Source organism: Cervus elaphus, chromosome 6 (assembly GCF_910594005.1).
Source record: "Cervus elaphus chromosome 6, mCerEla1.1, whole genome shotgun sequence".
NCBI classification, from domain to species: Eukaryota; Metazoa; Chordata; class Mammalia; order Artiodactyla; family Cervidae; genus Cervus; species Cervus elaphus.
Window position 1 is genome coordinate 11,765,011 of NC_057820.1, and position 22,760 is coordinate 11,787,770.

The window sequence follows — 22,760 nt, forward strand, 5'->3', positions numbered from 1 at the left end:
CAAGCCAGGACTGTCATGACACTATGAAAAAATTATTTCAAGTCTCAGTACAATGAGGGTCTTCACTTTGAAATGCCGTCTTTCCACAAACTATTGTTTTTTATGTGTGCAGAGAGCATGTCTTCGAGGCCAGTTAACTTCCTGAGCTCACCGTGCAGGGAGTGGGTCTCATGCCACCATTGTTTTACTCTCTGGGGGCACGTCGCATACTTCTGCTGCGTGGGTTTGTTGCTAAGCAAGCCTGCTTGGGTTTGTGGTTAAGCAAACCTACTTTCTTGAGTGATCATTAACTTACAGAGGTCTCCCATATTTTTCCCACGTACAATCCCCTAGTGGGATTAACGACTCAATCACCTACTTTGTCCGTGTACTCTGTCCCTATCACACCCACTCACACTCCCTAGTGGCCTCCATGTGGCCATAAGCCATGGACACTATTAGCTCCTCTTCCATGACCCCTGAGCCGTATTCAAACTGCTGACCACTCCCATCCTCTTAAAGTTCTCCTGCCAAAGTTCTCTCTCCCTGTTTTTTCTGAGTCAGTTTCCTTTGCCATTTTCCATCCCCCACCTGCTCTTTTCTGGTCAAAATTCCTTAGGAAGTTTTTTCTCCACTCTCTTCTGTGACGTACCTAATCCCATGGTGTTAAATGTCATTAACGAATCTCCGGTCCAGACCACTACTTGAGCATTGCTCCTATTTCCAAGTGCCCAAGTGACATTTGCACTTGGATGTCACACAAGCATCTCAGCCACACACTTCCAAAAGAGAATTCTTTATTTCCTCCCATCCCCAAATCTGCTGCTTTGAGTCTTCTGCTGCTCACTGAATGATGGTTGCCATTAATTAGACACCAAGGATTTGTCAGGCATCACCCCAGGCCTTTGATGTACATTCTGCCTAGGCTAAGAATCATATGAGAGGGTGGTAACCACCATCCATTGATGGATAGAGAAACAGACCCAGACGTTAGGTAACTTGTCCTGGGTCACAGAGGCAAAACCAGCGTTGGCACCCAGGTCTCTGACGCTAACATCCTTGCTCTTCACACTCTGTCCGTGCCTTTTCAAATCAGGCTCTGGTCTGAGTGTTTGGAGACCAGCTTCATCCCTAGGTACCTGCATGATCACCACCTTGCATAACTCCAGGGGACATTGACAGTGTCACCTGTGTGAATGGAGCTCCTTGGAGCCCTATGGTGACAGCCATTCACATAAACCAGAAGGGATGTGCAGCCCCTGGAACTTGACAGGTGGTGGCCATGGACATCGTCACGCTGGCTTCCTTGGTCCCCTCCCATTTCACCCGATACCATTCTTTTTTTTAAAGCGTATTTATTTTTAATTGGAGGATAATTGCTTCACAAGGTCATGGTGACTTCTGACATACATCAACATGTATAGGTATACATATGTCCCCCTCCTCTTGAACCTTCCTCGAACCTCCCACCCCAACCCACGCTTCTAGGCTGACCCCATTCTGACTCCTCTCTTCCACCCCACCCACACCACCCCAGAGGGCTCCCTTGGCTAAAACCAGGCACTGTCAGACTCCGTGGGCACAGAGATGGGTCAGCTGTGGCCCCAGAGTGTAAGGAGTGTGTCAGGCAGAGTTCTCCAGAGAAACAGAGCCAATAGGATATATATCTAGATAGACAGGTAGATATTGATAGAAAAAGACAGAGCTTTTAAGGAATTAATTCACATGATCATGGGGCTGGCAAGCCCCAGACCCATATGGCAAGTCCACAGGCTAGAAATTCTGGCAGGAATTGATGTTGCAACCTTAGCCTGAAGGCTGGAAACTCAGGCAGAATTTCTATGTTGTCATCTTAATGCAGAGTTTCTTCTCCTACGGGGCACCTTAGTCTTTGTTCTTAAGGCCTTCAGCTCATTGGATGAGGCTCACCTATGTTATGGAGGCCCACCTACTTTACTTAAAGTCAGCTGATTGCAAATGTGCGTGCATGCTCAGATGCTTCAGTCACGTCTAACTCTCTGTGATCCCATGGACTGTAGCCACCAGCCTTCTCGGTCCATAGGATTCTCCAGGCAAGAATACAGGAATGGGTTGCCATGCTCTCCTCCCGGGGATCTTCCCGACCCAGGGATCGAATATTCATCTCCTGAGTCTCCTGCTTTGCAGACAGACTCTTTTCCGCTGAGCCCCCAGGGAAGCCCTGTTAAATGTGAGTCATACCTAAAAACTACCAGCAACAGCTTGCCTGTTCTCTGAATGTCTAACCACACAACTAGACAGCTCGGCCTTGCCAAGCTGACACATAAAATGAACCCTCAGGAGGGGGTCAAAGTCACGGTCGAGGACGCAGATGAAAGAACCATCAGCGGTTCAGTCCAGTCTGGCTTCTGCAAGGCTAATAGAACAAAGCTCGGGGAGGCACAGGACGAAGTGACTCAGACTTTCCAGAAGGCACAGACGGACAGCAGAGAAGGTGAGCCTGGAAGATGAGACAAAGACAAGAGGGGAGGCAGTCCAGCCCGAGGGCCAGCCTAAGAGACAGCAAGAGGGGCCTGAACGTGGAGGTCCAGTGGGCGGCGTGTCCCTGGGTGTGTGCTGGTCAGACGCAGGTGGGTCCCGCGGTGGAAGGCCTCCAGTCGACATTGTCAGGCGGCTCACGTGACTTCAAACTCAGAGCCTGTTAACGCGTAAGAACTGCTTATTCTTCCAGAACTGTAGTTTTTAGTCTACTTGGCTTCTTGACACCCTAAGGGCTTCATTCTTCCAAAAAATAGCTTTCTCTTTCATTTGAAGACATTCTAAAAGCTTGCTTTTCCAGTTGTAGAAGTGATTGGTTTGTTTTTTTAGTGTAGAAAATTGGAAAACGTAGGAAAGCAAATCAGATACACACTGGCTGAGAAAGCGCAGATGAGCGGTAACTGCTGTTGTGTGATGCTGCTTGAAGGATGTCTGCTTCCTCTGCACAGAGATATGTCCTGAGCCGTCCGATCATCTCTGCAGACTATCTCCTGCTGTGCTCTGTCCCTGCTGGGCCAGACCTCTTACCTTCCATACACCCCTTGAGAAGTCCCTATGCTCCCCTTAAACTGTCTCTTCTGCCAGAATGTAAGCTCCATCAGGGCAGGGTGAAGTCTGTTTTGCTCAAGATTTCATTCCAGTAACCTAGATACTTAGCGCTAAAGTGTTAGTTGCTCAGTCGTGTCCTACTCTTTGTAACCTACCAGGCTCCTCTGTCCATGGAATTCTTCAGGGAATCTTCCCAATCCAGGGATTGAACCTGGGTCTCCGGCATTACAGGTACATTCTCTACTATCTGAGCCACCAGGGAATCCCTCAATGCTAAGAGTTTAATGAATAATTATTGTTCATTAAGCTTAATAAATAATTTAATGCATAAACATTTTTGTTTTACATTTAATTTTAAATTTAAAAACACATGGGTGTAGTTTAAGTACAGTAAAGGATCCACATTGCCAACATTCGTTGGATCATTGAAAAAGCAAGAGAGTTCCAGAAAAAAAATCTACTTCTGCTTTATTGACTATGCCAAAGCCTTTGACTATGTGGATCACAACAAACTGGAAAATTCTTAAGAGATGGGAATACCAGACCACCTGACCTGCCTCCTCACAAATCTGTATGCAGATCAGGAAGCAGCAGTTAGAACTGGACATGGAACAACAGACTGGTTCCAAATTGGGAAAGGAGAACGTCAAGGCTGCATGTAGTCACCCTGCTTATTTAACTTATATGCAGAATACGTCATTCGAAATGCCAGCTGGATGAAGCACAAGCTAGAATCAAGACTGCTGGGAGAAATATCAATAACCTCAGATATGCAGATGACACCACCCTTGTGGCAAAAAATGAAGAACTAAAGAGCCTCTTGATGATAGTGAAAGAGGAGAGTGAAAAAGTTGGCTTATGACTCAACATTCAGAAAACCAAGATCACAGAATCCCATCTCATCACTTAATGGCAAATAGATGTGGAAACAGTAAGCAACTTTATTCCTTTGGGCTCAAAAATCACTGCAGATGGTGACTGCAGCCATGAAATTAAAAGATGCTTGCTCCTTGGAAGAAAAGTTATGACCAACCTGGATAGCATATTAAAAAGCAGAGACATTGCTTTGCCAACAAAGGTCCATCTAGTCAAGGCTATGGTTTTTCCAGTAGTCATGTATGAATGTGAGATTTGGACTATGAAGAAAGCTGAGCACCGAAGACTTGATGCTTTTGAACTGTGGTGTTGGTGAAGACTCTTGAGAATCCCTTGGTCTGCAAGGAGATCCAACCAGTCCATCCTAAAGGAGATCAGTCCTGAATATTCATTGGAAGGACTGATGCTGAAGCTGAAACTCCAATACTTTGGCCACCAGATGTGAAGAACTGACTCTACAGAAAAGACCCTGATGCTGGGAAAGATTGAAGGTGGGAGGAGAAGGGGACGACAGTGGATGAGATGGTTGGATGGCATCACTGACTGGATGGACATGTGTTTGAGTAAGATCCAGGAATTGGTGATGGACAGGGAAGCCTGGTGTGCTACAGTCCATGAGGTTGCAAAGGGTCAGACGTGACTGAGCGACTGAACTGAACTGAACTTAAAGGAGCCACCTGCCAGTGCCCGAGATGGGGGGTTGATCCCTAGATTGGGAAGATCCCCTGTAGAGGCAAATGACGACCCATCCCAAAATTCCTGCCTGGGAAATCCCAGGGACAGAGGAGACTGATGAGCTATAGTCCGTGGTGTTGTAAAGAATCAGACATGACTTAGTGATTAAAAAACAAGTATACCTATTTTTAATGTTGACTAGTGTGGGATTGGGGGGAGGGGGAGAAGGGGACTACAGAGGTTGAGATGGCTGGATGGCATCACCGACTCGATGGACGTGAGTTTGAGTAAACTCCGGGAGTTGGTGATGGACAGGAGGCCTGGCGTGCTGCGATTCATGGGGTCGTAAAAAGTCAGACACGACTGAGCGACTGAACTGAACTGAACTGAGTGTATATTCCTTTATACATCTTCCTCATCTTGTCAAGTAAGAATGTATTCTCAACATTTTCCAATGATATTAGGTATTCTTCTTTAACATAAGCTTCCAGCACATGAATGTACCAAAATTTAAACTTTCCTCTTAGATATTCTGTCCTATTGTGAAGACCATTTTTCTACCATGAAAAATGTTGCAATGATCATCTCAGGCTTAAATCTTTGTACATTTTAATTACTGCTTTAGGCTAACTATAAACGGAGTTATTGGGCAAAAGGACTGAAATATTTTTACAGCTCTAGAGACATTTTCAAACTTCAGAAAAGCTGTATAGTTTTCCACTTCTGTTGTGCTAGTGATTCGGGTTCCAACTGTGCTGCATGTGTGTGTGCTAAGTCACTTCAGTCATGTCCAACTCTTTGTGACCCCACGGACTGTAGCCCGCCAGGCTCCTCTGTCTATGGGATTCTCCAAATAAGAATACTGGAGTGGGTTGCCATGCCCTCCTTCAGGAGATCTTCCTGACCCAGGGATCAAACTGCCTCTCTTATGCCTCTTACACTGGTAGGCGGGTTCTTTACCACTAGCGCCACCTGGGAAGCTCCTACAATTGTGCTAACTGTTTGGTAATGGTTTCAATTTGACAGGGGACATGCACTTTGTTTGAATTCATGCTACTTTTATTTTCACATCTTGAGGACAGAAAGTCTAGGGTTTCCAAAACACGCCCCATCATAAGAGGGATCTTACGAATGAGGATGTTCTGGGGAGGGGCCGATACTTGATCAGCGATGTGGCAGGGGTGGGAAAACACAACAGTTGTCCAACCCGACTGTCTTGTAAACAGAGAAACAGGCCAGAGAGGAACAGAGACACCCGGGGCTCTGGGGAAGCTGGGCCCGCCACCCTGGCGTCCTCACTAGGGCCTCCTCTCCTGGGTTCCTCATCTGTGACAGCCAGTGTCTGTCTAACCACTTCTCCCTTTTTTCTCCTTTTCAGGAACAAAAAAGCCCAGTCCAAAGGCTGACAAGGAACCATGAAGCTCAGGGAAAGGGTCTCAGCAGATAACAAAGGCAGCGGCTTGGAGAAAAAGAAACTGGTCAGTCCTGGTTCCCTTATGTCTCCCTGGTAGGAGCGTTCAGGTGACTCGGAGGTGGTCCCTCCCAGGGGGAGGTGGAGAGGGCTTAGCACCGAAGGATGAGCAAACTTAGGGGCGCTGGTAAATGGTGTGTGTGTGGAGGAGTGTGTGAGTGTCAGGACAGGCCCGGCACACCCAAGATTGCTGGGTTATGACCACATTCTTCTTTTAAAAAATTGTTGTGTAAAAATTGAATTATCGTTGATTCACGATGTTGTGCTAATTTTTGCTCTACGGCAAAGTGATTCAGTTATGCATATAGACACATTTTTTAAAATATTCTTTTCCAGTAGAGACACAGATGTAGAGGACAAATGTACGGATACCAAGAGGAGAAGAGAGGTGGTGGGATGAACTGGGAGTTTGGAATTGACATACATACACCATGATGTCTCAGTTCAGTTCAGTCGCTCGGTCGTATCCGACTCTTTGCGACCCCATGGACCGCAGCTCACTGGGCTTCCCTGTCCAACACCAGCTCTAGAGACATATTTTCAAACTCCAGAAAAGCAGTATAGTTTTCCACTTCTTTTGTGCTAGGGACTCGGGTTACAACTGTACTGCGTGTGTGCATGCTAAGTCACTTAAGTCATGTCCGACTGTTAGAGACCCCATGGACTGTAGCCCGCCAAGGCTCCTCTGTCCTTGGAACTCTCCAGGCAAGAATACTGGACAGGGTCGACATTTCCTTCTCCAGAGGATCTTCCCGACCCAGGGATCAAACCCAGGTCTCCTGAATTGCAGGTGGATGCTTTACCATCTGAGCCACTAGGGAAGCCCTTGATACGTCCTCGATAGAGTAAATTGCCTTAGGACCTGCCCGAGAGCATGGGCACAGACCGCGTGGTTGGCGGGCTGGCATCAGATTTGCAGATAGGTGAATCCAGGCTCTGCCTGAACTTCTGTTCTTCCCCATGACGTCAGCCTAGCGGCTCCCCCTGAGCCTGCTGGGAGGGTGGGTGGTATTGCTGGTGGGAACAGTTGGCGGAGGGCAGAGCAGCGCAGATGTGTCTTGGGAGATGGTTAACGGGAGCCCTGGTTATAGCTGTCATCCGGTTCACAGAGCCTCACCGGAGGGTGCTCATCACAGAGGCCTGGCGCTCAAGCGGGGAAACCAGCCTTAGCAATGGTCCAGCTGCACCCCGCAGGCCCCAGCCCTTTTCTTTGCTGCTGTGGACACCGACACGAGGTTGGGGGCGGGGGGACCCAGGGGGGCTCTTTCTACAGGGAGTACTCACCGTGCCCTTTGTTGAGAAAAGGATGAAACCAAGAGCACTGGGCCAAGGAACAGCTCGTTAGGGGGACAGGGGATGTGAAGAACAATGACGAGTATTCATTGGGTGCTTGGCTTGTAGACCGGGTGCTGTTTTAGGTTCCAGGGTTTTTAGTGTTCTCCATGCACAAACTCCTCAGATCTTAGCAAGTCTAAGAGGCGGTGGCACCATCATCAGGCCCATTTTACAGATGAGGGCACCGTGCCAGAGAGGCTGAGAAACTTGCCCAAGAGCTCACAGGTTGTCAGAAGCCAGGCTGAGACCCAAAGCCAGGCGGTCCTTTGGGCGCCACTGTCTGGGGGTTAACCTGCTGAGCTGTGGCAAGCAGAGAGAGCAGCTCTCATCACGTTCATCAAGGCTTTCAAAAGAACGGAGCTGTCTGTTTTCTCACCTTGGGATGCTCTGGGGTGGCCCCTGGGAATCCAAGGTCCCCCATCTGTCTGAAAGAAGAAAGCAGGGTTAACCCCAAGGCCAGGCTTCCTAAATAGGCGAGCCAAGCCTGGAACTTGAGCCAGGACAGTTGGGTTCCCATCTCAGTTATATGACGTCACTGCTAAACTCTGGGCTGGTTTGGGGGTGGGCGGGGGGGGGCGGCAATTGACACACAGTCAGTTCCACCAATAGGAAGAACTCTTCAGGCTAAGCACTGCCTCCAGGCTGCGCAAAAAAAAGGGGAAGTGACTTCCTGAAAGTTTCTTTTGTTCCACTGAGGGTTGTCCAGCCCGGGTTTCTGGAAGAGCCCGTTGTGCAGCGCAGGGTCAGGGCAGCTGCTGGAAGGCTGTCCCCACCCTCCACTCCCCTCCATGACCTCCCCGCCTCCCCAACCCCACCCCCAGCCTCCAGTCTGCACCCCGCCTGGGTGGTCGGGCCTTTAGTGTTTTCAACCACCATGGGGAACCTGGAATAGTTTTAAATGAAAAATGCAGGTCCCTGACCCAATGTGAGTTTTAGAAAGATCAGGAAGACCCGCCCTGTTAAAGATGAGGAGACCAGGGTGGATATGTGGAAAGGCCTGAGTCAAGGAGTGGGTGGAGGAAATGAGATGATGAATAAGACACCCCAGGGGGTGGAGGAAATGAGATGATGAATAAGACACCCCAGGGGACCACAGAGCAGGTTCCTCTCTGCACAGTGAAATAGCCATGCTGCCCCTCCCACACTTCAGGCCCCAACTCACTCAATTAGTTTGCTTCTCCCCACACCCCAGGGCACCCGCATCTGCAGGACTGGCTCTGCCCTCTCACCCCACGCCCTTCTCTGCCTGCATTATTCCCCTGGCTTGCTCATCCTGTAAGAGTCGGCTCTGGAATCACCTCTTCCAGGAAGTCTTCCAGGATCAGCCCCAGGTTGGCTCAGTGCCTCCTTCGTGTCTCCCAGGGGAATCCTCAGCTCTCGCATGTGAAGTCACAATCCAGAGCTTCCATGTTAGAACCCTGCTCTGGACCTGGCTCTGTGAGGGGAGCTGGCCAACTGGCTGAAAACTGATTTCAGAGACAGCCAATTCTCCCAGCAGCCTCCCTGCAAGACTGATACGCAGAATGAATATTGCACTGAATCATTCATGCACTCAGTAAATAACCAGCCTAATTATTCAGGGTTGGCTTTTTCCTTTTGGAAGTTTTGGTTCCCCACTGAGCAGCTCCCTTCCCACTGATCTGCATCCCCGGAGCTGGATGTTTTTTTGTGCACTTGACAATCCATGCTCCCAGAAATTCTGCCATGACCCATAGCTTTTATTTCACCATGCGCTTTCCATTAAACCCAGGTTGCCGGCTTCGGGTCTCTCTTTTGTGGATTTGCAGCCGCCCTGGCCTTCTAGGGGTCCTCTGTTCCCCGAGCCTGCCATCATTCTCCTGGTCTCTGCTCCTGGTCTCTGCTCTGGGCGCAAATTGCCAAGGCATGTCCTAGACATGATTTAAGGCCTTTCTCTGACATCCGAGCAAGTCAGCCACACATGGAGTTAATTCGCATGACATCCTGGTGTGCATGAGGGGTCTTGCCTCCTTAATGCTTCCCCTGAGCCAGCCCGCCTGAACGAGCAGGGCAGAGTAACAACCAGTGGCAAATTCTTTTTCTCCCAAACCCACAACTTCCCTGCTTGTTCTAGAGCAAGGGCAGCCTGTCTTCATCTCCAATATGTTGCCAAGGGCTGTGTGCTTTCTATTTGAGTCTCGGAATGACTCTGCAGGATCATCAGGGTGGCATCAAGCTCCCACTTTGCACTTGTAAATGTGGTAGCTCAGAGAAGCAAATCAACTTGCCTAGGACACACAGCTAAATAGCGGTGGAGCCACAGTTGGAACCCCGCCAGGCTTCTCCGGGAGCCAGTGATCTGTCTGTGCCAGGCCTCAGGGAGATTTTGCCCTGGGTTCATGCTAGCTGCTCCCCTCCCAGCATGCTGGCCTTAAGAGGGGAAAGAAAAAGACGCCAGAGAGTGTCAACGTCAAATTGGCACGTGCCATCTACCTCTGCCCGCCTGCAATGTGGGAGACCTGGGTTCAATCCCTGGGTTTGGAAGATCCCCTGGAGAAGAGAAAGGATACCCACTCCAGTATTCTGGCCTGGAGAATTCCATGGACAGTCCATCAGACACGACTGAGCGACTTTTCACACCTAAGTGCCTTTCACGTTCCCTCTCATCTACCTCTGCAAAGATTAAATCTTCAGCTCCTGCAGCTGCTGACCTTCAACATCCCCTGAAGGGAGTTCAGGATGGAGGTAGGGAATTGGGGCACTCTGTGCTCTGGGAAAACTGGCAGGACAGGTCTTCAGATAGGTATTTTCAGGAGCTGATAGTATGAGCTCAGTTCTTACATCTCTTCATATCTAGAAAAGCACTTCATCCCTTCATGGTGACATCTGCTCTTCGTGACTAGCAGAAAACTTTTGCCAAGCTAAGTGCTTGATTCCATGAACTCCCCTTCACCCGGGGGGCCTGGTATTCCCATCTCTTCCAGAATTTTCCAGTTTATTGTGATCCACACAAAGACTTTGGCATAGTCAATAAAGCAGAAATAGATGTTTTGCTGGAACTCTCTTGCTTTTTCAATGATCCAGCGGATGTTGGAAATTTGATCTCTGGTTCCCCTGCCTTTTCTAAAACCATTGGGCTTCCCTCATAGCTCAGTCAGTGAAGAATCTGCCTGCAATGCAGGAGACCTGGGTTAGATTCCTGGATTGGGAAGATTTCCTGGTGAAGGAAATAGCAATCCACTCCAGTATTCTTGCCTGGAGAATCCCATGGACAGAGGAGCCTGGTGGGCTACAGTCTGTAGGGTTGCAAGAGTCGGACACGACTTAGTGACTAAACCAACCACTTCACCCAAATCATATATATATTCACCTTCCCCCACCACCTCTTTGGAGCAGTTTCTCAGAGCTATCTGAGGTGCTGTCTCCAGGGCTATAGTCCTCATTTTGCCCCAAATAAAATTTCACAACTCTCACGCTATGCAATTTCTTTCTTTTTTTTTTAAGTAGACAGAAGAATCAGGTACTCAGGGTGGTGATTTCTGGGAAGAGAAATTTCCTTTTCAGGGCTCTCCAGCTGCTGCGGTGAAGACTTGTGAATGGGGAAAATTTTTTATTGCACATTTCCTGTTCAGACAAGATACAATTGCCACATTTCCTGTTCGGCGCACCCCGTGCCCTCCCTCCATGGACTCTGCCTCCTGATTCAGGGAGATGGCCTGGCAGAGCCCCGACTGGAGGTGCTTCGGGCAAGCCAGCTGCGGGGAGGGCCAGCGGGCGGGTCTTCGCCAAACAGGACACAGCTCAGCTCCCCTTACCCACAGCCACCCAGGGCCTCACGGGCGTGCCCATCCGAGGACTGTGATGCTGGGCAGGAGGAGAAAGGTAAACACAGAACCTGGCCTCTGTCCGGGCCACAGAGGGCTCTCTCGGCCTTCCTGAAAAGCCTCTGGTCTTGACTCCTGGCTCCTGGACCCTGTGACGTTGGCTGCGGGGCTCCAGCTCTGACATCGCAGCTCCCTGGGCTCCTGCCAGCTTCTTCTGGCAGCGTGGCGGTGCTCGGGCAATGAGGCCACACAGAGACCTGCTCTCATCACAGGCGCGGTGCTGTACCCTCCCATAGTCTCCATCCCCACCGTGGGGTGGGTGCTGAGACCTGGCGGGCATGCAGGGCTGGGGGCTCTGGGGGACAGGGCTCTCAGCTGCGCTTCTCTGCCCTCCGATGGGTGCAGACAAGGACGTAATGACCAAGGCTAGGAGTGAGGGAAGCCCGGGGACCCACACAGCCCAGGGATCAAAAGGAGCAACATCTGAGCTGAGCCCCAGAGGATGAGTTTAAAGATGAAAGGCGATGGAGGTTGGGCTTGGTGTCCAAAAGTGATTCTGTTCCATCAATGCATCCCATTCAGTCCCTGCTCCTCTTACTGCAGAAAGCACTCTGGCCCCACACTTGCCAGCGTCCGTCTCTATGGTCCATAAATCCTCCTTCTGGCCTCCGTCTGATCACCAGTATTTACAGAGCACTTTCTCAGCAGGTTTGGGGCCTGGAAGCAAGACCCCCACCCTCAAAAAGTAAGACCCACACCAATTATCCAGCCTCTGCTGTTGGTACTCAGGGTACCTACCCCCGGACACCTACTCTAACTTCTTTCTTCTGCAGAATATCCCATGAGGTGGGTCTGTTGCAGGGAAGGGCCAATTCTGACTCTGTTTTGGAACTGTTTCTTTGACTTGCTTTCCATGGCTTTTGTTATTATGATCATATATAAGGGCCTGCTTCAGAGAACCCTGTCCCTCTGGCCGACTGTTCAAGTGCCTTTGTTCAGAACACTGCAGAAAGGAAAAAGTTAACACAGTCCCTGCCCAAGACTTACCATTCTAGGAGATACTTGCAAGATTAATGACCTTTTTACTTTGTTTCCTCACAACTCCCCTGCCCCATCTATGTTCTATAAAAGAGCCAGGCATCCAGACCCTGATAAGATGGTTGTTTTGAGACATTTGTCTGCTGTCTTTTCGGCCTGTTTGGACTCCGTAACAGGTCTGTTAACATCCCCATTTCACAGACGAGGACTTCAAGTCACAGAGGAACTATATTACTGGTCTAAGTTTATACAACTGTAACTGGCAGAGATGGTGTTGTGGTGGTTTAGTCGCTAAGTCGTGTCCAACACTTGCGACCCCATGGACTGTAGCCCTCCAGGCTCCTCTGTCCATGGGATTCTCCAGGCAAGAATACTGGAGTGGGTTGCCATTTCCTTCTCCAGGGGATCTTTCCAACCCAGGAATTGAACCCAGGTCTCCTGCATTGCAGGCAGATTCTTCACCGACTGAGCTACAAGGGAAGCCTCGGCAGAGATGGGGGTCAGACAAAATAGATAGAAAAGTAAAAATGAGGAGGTGGGACTTTCAGGGTGACTTTCAAGGGGTCTTAGATATGAAGGTCTCCAGAAGGGAGGATTTCAAGGGGCACAGGGGCATCAACCAGGGTGAGAGACTTTGGCACGTAGCTTAGGCAACAGGCATTCTGCACGGCTTGGTCAGAAGGAGCAGAGAGAGAAAACAGAGGAAACAGCCTTTCAGAACAGTGGCTGTGTGCACACACCCTCTCAACGTCCTCAGCCAACTGCACATCCACAACAGTCTATGCAGCTGTGGCTACAATTTACAGCTGTGGGCTACAATTTGCTCATTTTACAGCTGGGCAAGCTGAGGCCCAGAAAGGTCAAGACCTTGGACAGGTCCCAGAGCCACGGTGGAGCAGTCCAGCACTGGAGATTGTGCTGGAGGAGGCTGCCAAGGTGGGCCAAGCAGGGAACTGGCTGTCAGAGTCTAGCTTCCTTTTCTGGTCAGGGTTTGATTTATTTCCTTGCCTCAACAATTAATATCATGTCTACTGCTGCATCCCTTGAGCTTCGTCAGGGTCTGGCACCTGGAACACACACACACACATGAAAAATGATGGAGAGAAAGTGCCTTCTGAGAGCACCAGGTCCCCCCCCGCCTCCCAGGTTCTGACAAGTGGTCCACGCTTTCCTCGCCAGGTTAGGATGGCAGCCCCTCCCACCTCCAGCCCCTGCCTCTGGCCAGCCTTTGCCAAGGGGCCCAGCTGCTTGTACTCCCGGTCCCATGGTGGCTGTGGCCATCCACGGATGGGTCCAGCGGGCAGGATTACATGGAGACAAGTGCTTGGCCCTCCAGGCCAAGTCCTGTCTCTCTGTCTGCGGGTCCTTGTGCCAAGGTGCTCACACCAGCCTGTAGGTGGACAGCACAGCCTGGAACAGAGCACGTGTTGGGGTGTGTGCCTCCTGGGGCCGTCAGCCCCCCAGACGCTGCACCCAGGAGAGGAGTCAGTGGGGGAGGCAGTGTGGTGCAGCGGGTGCTGCAGGGGGGCTGGAGCCGGACCACCTGGGTGGGCTCTGGTCTCCATCCCAGACACCACCAGGGTCTGCTCCGTGTAGAGTAAGGGAGTTAGAGAGGGCAAGGTTTCGAAAAAAGAATGAGACCGGCACTTTACAGGAACAGATCACCTTTAATGGGGCGAGAAGGGGCAGCAGTGAGATTAGTGAGCAGCTGCACTAACCCAAGAAAAGAGTAAGTATATAGATATATATGTGAAAATCTACTGTCTTAAGAGGGCCAGTTCTTCTCCAGGGTTGTTCGGATTAGTTATCTCTTAAATGGCTGGAGCAAGGAATTCTGGAGATCAGCCAGAGGCTGGGACCAAATCAACCTTAATGTAATTTTTTTTTTTTTCCGGGTGAGAGAGTTCTTTGTTTTGCATAGAATGGTGGGGAGGACCCAGAGGGGAGTTTTAGCTCCAGGCTGTTTTGAGCCAAGTAATTTTCCTTCACTCCGTGCCTCTGTTTCCTCACCTGTAAAATCAAGATAAAATGTACTGATCCTATGAGTCTGTGGGAGAATTCCCAGAAAGCGCTGAGAACAGATGTCTGGCCCCGTAGCTTTTAGCGAGAGAACCCAGCTGGCTGCTGCTGGCAGCTTAGCCTGGCTTTGCTTTTTACCTCGGAGATGAGTCAGAGACTGGCCAGATTCTGCTAAAATCACAGGGTTGTAGCTGCTCACAGCACCTGCGAAGGACGTTAAGTCTGCGTTGCATAGATCTCTTGCAGCCCGACAAAGCGGGCAGTCGTGTGGCCGCGGGGCTGGGGGCGGGGGTTGGCGGATGGCAGACTGAGCTCCGGGGACTGGCCACGCCCACCTGGACCGGACCCAGAGGGGAGCCCCTCCTGGACGGTTGGCATCCTTACCCTGGGAATCCTCCCCAGGGAAGAGGACAGCCCACCTGCGTCCTGCGGGCCCCTGGCTGTGCCCCCTAGCGCCGGCTCTGACCTGCTTTGCTCTCCTTTCCCAGGACTGGTCCTGCTCGTTGATCGGGGCATCTCTCGTGGGCGCCTTCGGCTCCTCCTTCCTCTACGGGTACAACCTCTCGGTGGTGAACGCCCCGACTCCGGTGAGTGCCCCCGCGGCCGCGAGAGGCGCCCGGCAGAGGGCGCTGCAGCCACGCGGAAAGCCGGTTGTTCCCACCAAGGCTTGGATGGTACCCCATTCTGCAAACCTTTGCGGGCCGGTTCTGCGCCAGACTCCGGCTGGACCCTGGGGTGAGGGGAGGGACAGAGAGAGTGAGGGCAGACCCCGCGCTCGAGGGGGAGGTGGGAGATACAGAAAGAGGATGATGGCACAGCGTGGGGTCAGTTCCTTGCTCCTGGAGGGTCCTGGAAGAGTGTAGGAAAAGTAGAAGGGGTCGTAGGAGGTCCCAGGGTCCAGATCCTAAGGGTCTTATTCCGGGGCAAGGAACACGGAATCTGAGGCTCACGGAGGGATCTTAGGCATAGAAACATTTCCCTGATCTGTTTTTGTTTGTTTTTTCTTGTCTGTGTTTATGGCTTTTAATCATAGCTAGAGGTCACTTGGCTATCTGTTGGTTTAAGATGCATCGCTGGCTCTTGTTTTCTTCTGAAATCAGGTCACTGGGTGCAGTTCCCCAGGCCCTCCTAACATCACTCTGCTCGTTTGCACTTGAAAGTTTGGTTTGCACCCACCTAGACTGTTAGGTTTTGGTTCTACCTATTCCTGGAATGGCTTCTACTTGACCAAACTTCATCCCTGGGGTAAAATGGATGGGTCAAGGGTGGTGGGACAGGAAGAGTTCCTGGAGGAGGTGATATCAGAGCTGCATCTTGACTGTGGAGCAAAGGCACAGAAGCCTGAGATATGAAACATTTGCAGAAATGCAGGTCTGATACGGTTGGAGCCCAGGATGTATTTTGGAGAGTGTAAGGGCGTGAGCTAAAGAGGGAGATGGAGTGCAGGCTATGGACTTCGCCGGGTGTTTGTAAGGCTTCTCCTTGTTTGGGGGCCTAGCATGCTGTGTGCAAAACACATGGGGAGGCCGAATCAGTGAATCTCAAAGGGATCCCAGGAGCCCTGACTTTGCAGACATGCCTCAGGGATCCAGCCTCCATCTGTGCAGAAAAGCACCGTTTTTTCACTCTGTTAACCCTTTTATGTTTGGGGCTCTGTCAGTTCATTTGAAAAATTGATTCCGATACTAAAAATGGTTTGAAAAGCCAGGAGGACTAGATGGCTTCTCCGAACGCTGGCAGCAATCAATGGCTTTGATTTTGTCATTGTGATGTCATCCTGAGATGGGATCTGATTTGTCCATAATTGCCTTTAAGAACATTGGGAATTTGCATTCTTTTATTTACTTGGGCTTCCCAGGTGATGGAGTGGTAAAGAATCCACCTGCCAATGCAGGAGATGCAGGAGACTCAGGTTCTACCCCTGGGTCCGGAAGATCCCCTGGAGAAAGAAATGGCTACCCACTCCAGTATTCTTGCCTGGAAAATTCCATGGATCGAGGTGCCTGGAAGGCTACAGTCCATGGGGCTACAAAGAGTCTGACATGACTAAGCACACAATTTGTTTATTTATTTGGCTGTGTTGTGTCTTGGTTTCGGCACACTGTACCTTCCTTGCATGATGCGGGATCTTTCACTGCAGTACATGGATTCTCTAGTGTGGCTCACGGGCTTCGTGGCTCCGTGGCATGTGGGATCTTAGTTCCCAAACTAGGGATTGAACCCATGTCCCCTGCATTGCAAGGTGGATTCTATAACCACTGGACAGGTCTCTGGGAATTTGCACTTTTGCTTCATCTTGATAATCCAGCAGAGCCTCCAGCGGCGGGTAGAGAATCTTTGCACTTACAGCTTATGGGGCAAAGAGACATGTAAAAGTTGTAAAACTTCAACACGGAATAGAATGATATGAGCGGAAACATCATAGTTCAAGCAATGATCATGGGGACAGGAGGAAGGAGTAATTGTGTCGTTCACTCATTCAAAACTGTTTTTAATGAGTAAACTTTATGTTTTAGAGCAGCTTTAGGTTAGAGAAAAGCATGGAATTCCCATATACTCCCTGCCCCCACGCATGCAGTCGCACCCACTCTGAACATCCAGAGCCGTATCTTTGTTATATCTGATGAACCCACCTTCACACATCCTTATCAGCCAGAGCCCACAGTTTACATGAAGGTTCACTCTTTGCGTTATACTTTCTACAGATTCGGACACAGGCATGATGACTGGCAGGCCCGCCTGGTGGCTCAGTGGTGAAAGAATCCGCCTGCCAATGCAGGAGACGGGGGTTCAATTCCTGGGTCGGGAAGATCCCTCTTTGCTATCTTGTCTCTGCCTTTGCTAAATAGAAGAAATGACAAAGTCTGAATGACAGCACATCTGTTTACTGAATATTTTAAGCCCACTGTTGATACCTACTGCTCAGGAAAAAAGAGTCTCTTGAAAATGTGATTGCTGACTGACCGTGTACCTGGTCACCCAAGAGCTCTGATAGAAACACACAATGAGATTAATATCATTTTCCTGCCTACTAACACATCAGGTAGACAAGATCGGGTGCATGAGGATTGGTATGGCTGTAGATCAATCCCAAAGGAAATCAACCCTAAATATTTGCTGGAAGGACTGGTGCTGAAGCTGAAGTTCCAATACTTTGGCCACCTGATTTGAGGAGCTGATTCATTGAAAAAGTCCCTGATGCTGGGAAAGATTGAAGGCAAAAGAAGGGGGTGGCAGAGGATGAGATGGTTAGATAGCATCACAGACTCAATGGACATGAATCTGAGCAAACTCCCAGAGACAGAGAAGGACCAGGAAGCCTGGTGTGCTGCAGTCAGTGGGGCTGCAAAGAATCGGACACAGCTTTAGTGACTGAACCAACGAGAGAGCTTATACAACCTCCATTCTACTGCCTGGGGATTAAGGGGCAATTTTGATTTCCAAGTCTTTTTAAGAAATACATTTTATGCGAAGGATAGGGGGAAGCAATAGTTACAGAGTTTTGCTTGGACATGTTTGTGTGTGTGCTCAGTCAATCAGTCATGTCCAACTCTTTGTGGCTCTGTGGACTATAACCCGCCAGGCTCCTCTGCCCATGAAATTTTCCAGGCAAGAATACCAGAGTGGGATGCCATTTCCTACTTCAGGGGGTTTTCCCAAGCCAGAGATTGACCCTGGGTCTCTTGTGTCTCCTACATTGGCAGGCGGATCCTTTATCACCCATGCCACTTGGAAAGCCCATCATGGACATGCACACACGGCTATACTTAAATAGATACCCAACAAGGACCTACTCTACAGCACATGGAACTCTGCTTATTGTTATGTGGCAGCCCGGATGGGAGGGCAGTTTGGGGGGAGAATGGATCGGTGTATATGTGTGGCTGAGTCCCTTCATTGTTCACCTGAGACTGTCACTACATTGTTTGTTAATTGGCTATACCCCAATACAAAAGAAAGCTTAAGATGTTTTTTAAAAAAACATTTCATAAGGCTATAGCTGCCATCGATAATGATCCCGCTGATGGATCTGAGCAGGGTAAATTGAAAACTTTCCAGAAAGGAGTCACCATTCTAGAGGCCATTGAGAACATTGATTCTTTGCGACCCTTTGGACAATACAGTCCATGGAATTCTTCAGGCCAGAATACTGGAGTGGGTAGCCGTTCCCTTCTCCAGGGGATCTTCCCAACCCAGGGATGGAACCCAGGTCTCCCGCACTGCAGGAGGATTCTTTACCAGCTAAGCCACAAGGGAAGCCCTGTGATTCATAGGAAGAGGTCAAAATATTTACATTACCAGGAGTTTGGAAGCAGTTGGTTCCAATCCTCATGGATGACTTGGAAGGGTTCAAGACTTCAATGGAGGAAGTCACTGCAGATGTGGTGGAAACAGCAAGAGAACTAGAATGAGAAGTGGAGTGCTGAGTCACTTCAGTCGTGTCCTACTCTTTGTGACCCCATGAACTAGAGCCCGCCAGGCTCCTCTGTCCATAGGATTCTCCAGGCAAGAATCCTGGAGTGGGTTGCCATGCCCTCCTCCATGCCATGCCCTCCTCCATGAAGGAATCTTCCCGACCCAGAGATCGGACCCTAGTCTCTCATGTCCCCTGCACTGGCAGGCGGGTTCTTTACCACTAACACCACCTGGGAAGCCTGGAGCTGAAGACTGAACTGCTGCCATCTCACGATAAAACTTTCACAGATGCATAGTTGCTTCTCATGGTTGAGCAAAAGTACGTGGTTTCTTGAGATGGAATCTACTCCTGGTGAAGGCACTGTGAAGACTGTATTATATAAATTTAGTTGTTAAGGCAATGGCAGGGTTTGAGAGGTTTGATGCCAGTGTTGAAAGAAGTTCTGTTGTGGGTAAAATGCTATCAGACAGCTTTGCAAGCTACAGAGAAATCATTCACAAAAGGATGAGGCAATCAATGCAATACATCTCATCATTCTCTTGTTTTAAGAAATTGTCACAGCCATCCCAGCCTTCAACAACCACCACCTCGATTGGTCAGCAGCTGTCAACATGGAGGCAAGACCCTCCACCAGCAAAAAGACCCCAATTTGCTGAAGACTCAGAGGTTAGTTAGCATTTTCTTAGCAGGAAAGTATTTTTTAATTAAGGTATCTACATTGTTTTAAAAGACCATGTTATTACACACTTACATAGTGTAATGTAAATGTAACTTTTACATGTGCTGGGAAACCAAAAATTCGTGTGACCCACTTAATTGTGATATTTACTTGATTGTGGGACTTTGGAACCAAAGTCAAAGTATCTTCAAGGTATGTCAGTAATTTTGTCCTTTCCAGAATGTCACATATTTGGACTCATGCAAAGTATTCAGGTTGGCTTTTTTTACTTAATAATATGCATTAAAGTTTCCTCCATGTCTATTCATGGCTTGAAAGCTCATTTGTTTTTGGCTCCAAATAATATTCCATTGTCTGGATGTTGTTGTTCCATCGCTAAGTCATGTCCGACTCTTTTTGACCCCATGAACTGCAGCACGCCAGAATTCCCTGTCCTTCACTATCTCCCAGAGTTGGCCCAAATGCACATTCATTGAGTTTGTGATGCTATCTAACCACCTCATCCTCTGTCGTCCTCTTCTCTTTCTGCCCTTAATCTTTCCCAGCATCAGGGTCTTTTCCAATGATTAAGCTCTTCCCATCAGGGGGCCAAAGTATTGTAGCTTTAGCTTCAGCATCAGTTCTCTCAATGAATATTCAGGGTTGATTTCCTTTAAGATTGACAGGTTTGATCTTCTTGCAGTCCAAGGGATTCTCAAGAGTCTTCTCCAGCACCACAATTTGAAAGCATCAATTATTTGGCGCTCAGCCTTCTTTATGGTCCAACCCTTACCTCCGTACATGACTACTGGAAAAACCATAGTTTTGACTATATGGACATTTATCAGCAAAGTGATGTCTCTGCTTTTTTTATACACTAGTTAGGTTTGTCATAGCTTTCCTGCCAAGGAGCAAGTGTCTTGAAGTGAGTTGTCATTTCCTGCTCCAGGGGATCTTCCTGACCCAGGGATCAGTCCCCCGTCTTTTGTGTCTCCTGCGTTGCAGGCAGATTCTTTACCACTGAGTCACAAAGAAAGCCTCTGTGTCTGGATGTACCTTAGTTTATTTAGCCATTCACCTGCTGAAGGACATCTTGATTACATCCAAGCTTTGGCAATTATGAATAAAGCTGCTATAAATATCCATACAATCCAGAAATCATGCTTCTTAGTATTTACCAAAATAAACTGAACACTTATGTCCACACAAGGGCCTGCATATAAATGTCTGCTGGATGTCTCTGTCTGCTGGTTCATTCTTAATTATACAACTGTATATTGTACATATGGGCTTCTCAGATGGCACAGTGGTAAAGAATCTGGCTATCAATGCAGGAGACACAGGTTTGATATCTGGGTTGGGAAGATACCCTGGAGGAGGAAATGGCCACCCACTGCAGTATTCTTGCCTGGAGAATCCCTTGGGCAGAGGAGCCTGGTGGGTTACAGTCCATAAGGTCACAAAGAGTCGGACACAACTCAGCACGCACGCTTGCATATTTTGTGTATACAATGAATATCATACAAAGTATATTCTAAACATAAAAATACTGAAAAAAAAGTTTGTTAAATGAGAGAATGAGGAAGAAAAAATAACTGAGAACTTCGCTTTGCCAAGGGGGTCTAATTTATTGCCCCCACTCCCAAGCCACATAAACTAGGACTTAGTTGAAACAACACCAGCCTCCACAAAAATAACAGTGAGTGGCCTGGCTTTTATAATGAGTCACCTTTCCAATGATTTCTGAGTTGGTGACACTTATTCTTTTCTTGGGAGGGGATACAGAAGCTCACCTCCCTGCCCCGCCCTGTGTCAGTATTTAAGCCCAGGGCTTCAGCAGAACAATTAATTGGACTCATCATACATTTCCCAGCAGCAACGGTGTACTTTATCATTTTCCTCTCCCCAGTCCTTCCCTAAGGGCAAGTAAACACCGCAGTGATAAGGAGTAAAATCATCACCTCTCTCTCCAAGAGCAGAGCCATCCCAATTAGTGGCAGATGTTAGATGCCGGCCCAGGCAAAAATGCCAATGAGCCAGCAGACAGAAAGGCAGAAGCGAGTTGTGGTCCTTTCAATTAATCCCACCCCGGGCTGTTGTTTTAAAGCCTCTGTTCCGGAAGCCCCCATGCTCTCAGAAAAGCAGGGCACATCGTGGGATGCCTCTCTGTGGTCTGAGGTCTTTAACAAGGAAAATGATTAAATAGGAGGGCTGATGAGTGTAGAGCTTGTTACAGACATCTGGGTGGATCAGGACCAGTGGAGGCGGCGGAGAGGGGGGCTCCACCTCTTGGTGGGAGAAGACTAAGATTACAGAAGAAACCAGCACATCTTATTATTTCAGAAACAACTGACCATTATTTTGATGAGATAGGCATCTGATTAATTTCATCGTGGACCAGCATTTCCTCTGATTTGGGAATCTCATTCTTGCTTTCTCCTTTTTTCTCTTTTCCTTTTGTCTCATCCTGTCTCACTAGTTATGCAAGCAAAACAGGCTGCTATTAGCAAAAACAAACAGCACAACTTTAATCACTCAACCATAAAATTATCGCTGTGATCCCCCTTCTATGAAGCAGGAACTGAATCTCTCATTTGGATATCAACCCTCATGGCAGATTTTGTGACATGCGTGCATGCATGCTAAGTTGCTTCTTTCATGTCCGACACTTTGTGACCCCATGGACTGTAGCCCACTAGGCTGCCCTGTTCATGGGATTCCCCAGGCAAGAATTCTGGAGTGGGTTGCCATGCCCTCCTCCAGGGGATCTTCCAGACCCAAGGGTGGAACCCGCATCTCTTATGTCTCCTGCTTTGGCACAGGGGTTCTTCACCACTAGCGTCACCTGGGAAGCCCTAGATATTGTGACAGTAATCTCATTTTACAAAACAGGGAGCCTGGGGGGGGTGGGGAGAGAGGTGGGGTAACTGACTCAAGGCCACCCAGCCAATGGGGAGTCACAATCTCAGCCCCACCCAGAGGCCACTTTTAAGGCTTTGTCTAAATCTCCCTTTTCTTATTTCCCCAGAGATCAGCCACATATGCATTTTATATCCTTTTTGGGAGCTCAATATTTATTTTGTAAGCATTTTTTCCATGTTACTGAGTACTCCCCATCGCCAGGATTGCTAACAGCTGTGTATTGCTGCCTCCCATGGCTGTTCCACCTTCCCAATGTGAGCCTCTTAGATTGCTCTCAATTTCTCTCTAGTACAAGATGCTGCCGCACTGTTTAAACTGAGATCTCTGAGTCATTGTTTGCTTTTAATCAGAGCCGGCAGAACTTCTGGCTGGCAGGAGGAGGGGGCCTTTCCAGGCCTGGGGTGTTGATGTTTGACTATTCTAAACTGTGGGTGCCACTCCTGCCTACTTCTGGGGTCCCCAGATTATGGGAGCTCAGATGCCTGCCTCTTTGCGTCAAAATCTTTCCATTTCCTAAAGCTC

At 49.0% G+C, this 22,760-nt stretch overlaps 1 protein-coding gene across 1 annotated transcript in view; it reads left to right on the forward strand.

Annotated features, from left to right (window-relative positions):
• The first annotated feature begins 2,487 nt into the window (after positions 1-2,487).
• SLC2A9 (solute carrier family 2 member 9) overlaps positions 2,488-22,760 on the forward strand; it is a 208,141-nt gene continuing 187,868 nt past the window's right edge. The window contains exons 1-3 of the mRNA XM_043906186.1: positions 2,488-2,666; positions 5,975-6,074; positions 14,730-14,828. Of these exons, the coding sequence (XP_043762121.1) occupies positions 6,012-6,074; positions 14,730-14,828 (162 nt within the window). The 5' untranslated portion in view covers positions 2,488-2,666; positions 5,975-6,011. The remainder of the gene's footprint in view (positions 2,667-5,974; positions 6,075-14,729; positions 14,829-22,760) is intronic.